At 43.0% G+C, this 6,000-nt stretch overlaps 1 protein-coding gene across 1 annotated transcript in view; it reads left to right on the top strand.

The window, feature by feature from the left end:
• Positions 1 to 6,000, top strand: part of FER1L6 (fer-1 like family member 6) — a 70,030-nt gene that overhangs the window by 19,425 nt on the left and 44,605 nt on the right. Inside the window, exons 11-13 of the mRNA XM_085324673.1 lie at positions 1,444 to 1,552; positions 3,297 to 3,486; positions 5,647 to 5,767. Of these exons, the coding sequence (XP_085180799.1) occupies positions 1,444 to 1,552; positions 3,297 to 3,486; positions 5,647 to 5,767 (420 nt within the window). The remainder of the gene's footprint in view (positions 1 to 1,443; positions 1,553 to 3,296; positions 3,487 to 5,646; positions 5,768 to 6,000) is intronic.

Below are 6,000 nucleotides of genomic sequence, written 5' to 3' on the forward strand. Positions count from 1 at the left end.
TCACTGTGCTGTGTGTTCATGCTGAAAATAATCCAGGCCAGAGGAGGTGAAGCTGCTCTGCAGCTGCAGCCTGTTTTGGTACTAGCTTTGCTAAGAGATGCTGCTAATGGTGCTGCTGAAGACCTATGCTCCTTTGCTGTGTTTGGCAGAGGTGCTTCAAAATGAAGAGACCATGGGCTGTGTCAAAAGCTGTTCCCTGCGCTGCAAAAAGCTTAGAAAAAAACAGTCTTGGTGTCTTGTCTATTGCCTTGCTCTCTTCTCTGTTGCAAAAGCGGCTAGTTCTGGTCTTGCCGGYAGGGCTCAGGACACTGGTATTCCTGCAGTGAAATCAGTGGGTTGCTCTGGGGAGACTGAGGCAGCCAGGGTGTAAACTGGGGAGAACTCGAACCACATAACAGAGCTCTACTGAGCCTGATCTTGGTTTGGGGATAAAAACTTGTTTAATTAATGACTCAAGAGCACTGGAAGTTTAGCTAGCCTTCCTTGAATGAAAGTGTGTGCCACGGGTAAGTGGATGATGGATTTCCAAGAGGTTTATGCAAAGCCAAACGGAGTCTCAAAACCCCATGGGAAGTCATTACACTTCCCAGGATGTGCTGCTGTGTCAGGATCCTTTGGTTCCTCTGCTTCCAAATTTTGTGAAAAGCTGACGACTGAGTTACCAGTTTCTGTGCAGTGATGCCAGGGAAAGCAAACCACAGAGATGGCACCAAGGCAAGCCCACCTTTGTGCCTGTTGGTCAGAGCACGCAGCATAAATCTGTTTGGTTGCAGTAGGCTTTTACCCTGAGCCTGAGCTCTAATTAAACGTAGATGCCAGAGATATTCAAGTCCTATTGGTTTCACCAGGAGCTGAGCGTTCCTGAGCAAGGTTGAAGTCTTGATGGTCCAAACTTATGGCCAGTAGGTTAAAATCATCTCACCCCCAAAGCAGAGCCGCGACAACGTTCCCCTGCCTGGTTGCATGACAATGTCAGCATTTACCAGGGCAATGCAAAGAAAGGGTATTGCCACCCGCTGTAAAATGACTTATATCAGGATGGTGACACTTTGTTGCTGTTGTGCCCTTGAACTGCTATAGATACAGAGTTTGGATGATGGTGTAATAGTATGTGAAGATACTGAAATCCTTTAGTAGGGACTACTGATGAAACAGAGTTTGAAGTGGGAGATGATGATTTTTGTTTGACCGGCTGATATAGTTGGATAGTACTCACAAAACAAAAGGCGCACAGGCTAATCTCTTTTTCCAATCATATAAGTTTCTCAGGGAAGAGGTATTGCTTATTATTTCTCCCTATGGATTTTGTCTCACTGACAGCCTCAGACCAACAGATTTACAGCAATAACACAGCTACTAGTGGTTTCTAAAAGCGTCTCTGTACTGGAAAAAAGATCAGAAGGTAAAATAAATGTCATTTTCTGCCTCATGCCTCTCCAACAGATCTATGAAGAGAAACTTGAGGAATTTCTCCTCTTTGGGACATTTTTTGAAGCCACAATGATTGATAGGAAGATTGGGGACAAACCAATAATTTTCGAGGTTTCTGTCGGTAAGTGTTTTAAGCTCTTCTCTGAAGCAGAGGAGGAATCTCAGCAGCAAGGGGAYACTGCGTAATATTGACAGCAGTGTCTCAGAGCTCAGGAGTCAGCTTCAGATGAAGACTTACACATTTGAATTAAACTATGAACATTACTTTTCTGGATAGTACCATGCTTCTTCCAGACAGTCTGGTTTAGCTGTCTTTACTCCCAGGTGCCCCTGATTAATATATACCATCTCACCCAATGCACAGCTACCCACYTAGTATTTAGCCTTGTAATCTCCTGGGAGACACAACTTGAACAATTTTTTTCTCAGAGTGGAGGTCATCCAGCAAAGCCCATTGCGGCTTGCCCCTAGTGGTGATGGAACCCCTCAGCAGAGAGGACCCTCTTGCCCAATCCTGTTAATGTATAGACACAGATACAGCACAGGGGTGATGGACAGCCAAGCCTGAAAATGTACATACCAGCATGTGCTCTAAAATCCTTCTGGTAAATCCTATTCTCTTTCTGTGTACAGCAGAACTGTATGATGAAGGGTCCTTCCCATGATGGGCTGTCCCTGAGAGCACACTAAAGAGAAAATGAAGGCATTTCTATCAGCACTGACTATTTTCAAAGCAGAGGAAATTTCCCTGGAGAGAGAAGCTTATTTCCTTTGCAGGGATTTGCTCATCTTGGGCCCATTGGAGCCCAAGTGCGCAGTAGCCTTCTGGCACTTGCTGTCTTTGCATCTGTGTACCTGGGTGCATTCAGTTGTGGGGGACTGTGCATGGAGAGATCTCCATGACAAATACAAGTCAATGATGTGTGATACTGCTTCATACTGAAACTTTAGTGAGAAGTAAGGCTGGAGTAACAGGAAACTCATTTGTATACTTGGGCAAGAAATTATACTATTGGAATTAATACCGAAGATGAGTCTGGCTCTGAACTCTGGACCAGAACATCTGCCAGCTTCCTCTTCAGTTGGATTTTGGGTCCAAAATCAGCAAATTATCATTTACACAAATAAAACTGAAATAAAACTGAGATCAGGTTGTTGTGTGGGGTGATTCAGCACATCCCTCTCCCCCAGTGAGTGTTTTCTGTCTAATTCTAATAAAAGCTGTAATTGCCAGTCTGATGGATGCACTTTCCTAGTGCCTTTTAAGGTAGATTGCTATCAGAGAAGATGGCTATATGGTTAGCAGAACTAACCAGCCTCAGGCATGAAGCTGGGTCCTCAAAGTGTTGTTATTAGTAATGGCTCCTCTGCAACCCTTTTGTGCTAAATTTGCTTGGCTGCAAGCAAGCTTTAGCACTTCTGAGATCAGACTTTGTAATGTCGTAAAAAAGAGACACAACTGCTATTTAAATCAAACACACATAGAAGCTCCTGGTTCTAGAAGAAACAGGAATTTCTCCAGCAAGCCGCAGAAGATCCCATGGTCTTCCTGGGGTCAGCAACAAGAGGATCACTTCCCCCAGCCAGGGGAGTAGAAGTCATGACTTAGTCAGGGGTGGTATGTCTCTGAGCACTGCCAGGTAGGGTGGGTGAGGAAGCATTGCTCTCCTGTGGAGTCTGAACAGAGAGCAGGACCGACATACCCTGCCAGACCTTTACACACTGTGGTAAGGCCRGAGCAGGTAATGAACAGGAGGTTACTAAGATTTTCACCTGGTATCACTGTTCTTTCCCTTTTTTAAGCCTCATGGAAGTTTGTAATCTCCTATTAATTCATCCCTTCTTTGGTTGCCCTGTGCCTCTAGGCAACTTTGGAAATATTACTGAGGGAGCGGCAGGAGGAGCTGGAGGGAAAAAGAAGGCACGTGATGACGGAGAAGTGGAAGAAAGTGCCACTCTGCTCCATGAGAGGGAGGATGAAATTTCTTGTGACCTTGGAGTACCGCTGATATCCACCACACACCCCGAGAAGCCACTAGTCACAGATGGGAACAGGTGAGGAGCTCTGTTTCGAAGCTTCACTATGCAGGACTCTGTGAAATTCAAACATGGATTTATGCTTATATTCTGAACATCCACAAAGTTAAAACATRTTTTCATCCTTTCTTGCAACCAGCGGTTCAATCAAATTAAATAAGAATTAGTGAAACAAAACAAGAATGAAAATACTATGGTAGAAATTTTTACTTCTGCRCCAAATTGTTGTGTCTCCTCATTAACAATACTGCAGATTTGGGTACATGCTGGTTTATTATCCTCCAGGGCAGACTATGGGATTTTTAGTTTTTTCCATTACCAGAATTTAGATTTAAACAACTGTTGTAAAAGAATGAATCATTCTTCAAATGTGCAATTTGCTTCTTGGCTCACTGCAATATTAACAAAGCTTTCCCYCATGAAGGACCCTTTTTCCTCAGATTTATGGAGATGTAAAATATTGTGTCTTTTCTTTCCCCTCTTGTGCTGTTTGTTTGGTCAGCCGCAGATGCCACAGAGTGACTTTATGATTATTACCTCATATTAGAATCTTACTAGTCTCACCACTAGATATTTTTAACGTTAATCGGTATTTAATGGGATTATATAAACACTACATTTTGCAATCATAAATGAACAGTAGAAAACAGTAACAAAAACCCTTTTTGGAGATTAAAACCGCTAGCTAATTAAAAGAACAGGCAGAACAATAAGACTACCAAAATGACAGTGAAATTGCTAGGGATTTTTCCCATTTATGTGAAAATATATAGCAATGGTCCTTCCTAAACCTCAGAAAAGGAATAATAGACAGGAAAACTCAATCCTGGTGAGCTATTTCATGGCCAGATTATTTCCTCGGTAACAAATTCCATGAAAAGACTTACGAGCTCTGTGAAGTCCTGGCAGTGAGCAATAGTTGGATTGTTCTTCCCTGCCAKGAAACCACCGAACATATGATTGCCCAAGCCCTGTGTAGCGCTACTGCTTACTGAATTTAATGAATAATACTCACCTTGCTGTGCGTTATTGAGGAGAGAGTAGATAGGAAATTCTATTTCTCCTTTCGTATCAAGTAGRAGAATCCAATGAGGTTGTAGTGAATATCTTCAGCTTTTTTGAACAGAAAAACTCCTGTAGAAACCTATTAGGAGTGCATGGAAGCTAGAAGTTACGGCAAGGATTGTTGAGTGACAAGTGATTTGGTCTCCCTGGGCTTTGTTCAGTGGTAAAACAAATGTGCTCAGTTTTATTTGGAATGACCTAGGGTATCTGAGGCACCTCTATGATAGGTATGACACAGGACTGTTGAGAGACCAGCCCTTTGGGGCCCATGAGTGGATGCCAACATTTAGGCAAATCAGCCTCTGAGGCTCTTTCTAAAAATTTGCCTCTGCTCAGATAGATAGATGTAAGAAGTCAAGTTTCCTCTCCATACTGAGCACTTTTGCCCTTTATGGATAGCACAGCTTCTTCCAGCACCTCCTTGCAACTATTCTTTCTGCTGGCTGTTGAACAAGGTCCTGATAGTGAAGAGTAGGACCCTCAGGAAATTTTATTCTTTGTTTTCTGTGGGGAAATACTGAAAGATCACAGGAAGAATACATACCAGAAAATATCTCTGTTGTACAGCCTTTTCAGTGCTGCAGATCGTGTAGTGGTGGCATAGCACTGGAGCAATTCCCAGAAGAGCAAAGAGCAGCTGATAGACTTCCATTTCTATTAAGATGTTCTCCATTGTCCCATAAGGGAGAGGGAAGATGATGGGGCCTCCAGTGAACAGTGAATAGTATGCTCTGAGGAGGTGACCACATTGCCTTCTTTGCTGTGCATTGTACCTGCATCGCTTCCTAGCTGCAACACCACATTTCAGAGCTTCTCTGCTTCTCTGCATACCTCTTTACTTGGCTTTTCCCTCACCTTGGAAAGCACTAACATTAGATCCACTGGCTTCCAGCTTCTTCTCTTCAGGAAGAAGAAGTTACACTATCTCACAGGTAGTGTAACTGATACTTGTATTCATTCTTCTCATGTATTTACTGGGCAGCATGTATGAACACATCCTGTGGTGTCTTCAGTTTCTGTGCTTTGAGAGAACATCAAAGGGTTTTTCCTTCCAGTGCCTCTCCCAAACTTCTTACTCACTTCTATGTTCTACTCTGTACTTTATTTTTGCAGGAACTATCAGTACCTGCCATATGATGAGCGGAAGCCCTGCATCTGCATCAAGAGCTGCTGGGGAGACCAGACCTTTCGTTTGTACTCTTCCAATGCTCTTGAGAAAATGGCTGATTACTTGGTAAGTTGCAACCATTTTCTGAGGCTCAGGTACTCAGCAGAGTATGCCAGTGAGAGGTCATGGTCCCTAAAACATACCTTCAAAACTTCCCTCAGCTATGTTCTATTATTCAGCTTATGAAAGAGCAGTAGATATCCATCCCTTCCTTTTTACCGAATTGCTTTCATCTGTCAGAACTAGTCAAATATTCCTGACCATATTTTTTGAGGGAAAGTTGTTTTTTTTTTTTTTTT

Source organism: Rhea americana, unplaced genomic scaffold (assembly GCF_003343005.1).
Source record: "Rhea americana isolate MKP2758 unplaced genomic scaffold, rheAme1 scaffold_0, whole genome shotgun sequence".
NCBI classification, from domain to species: domain Eukaryota; kingdom Metazoa; phylum Chordata; class Aves; order Rheiformes; family Rheidae; genus Rhea; species Rhea americana.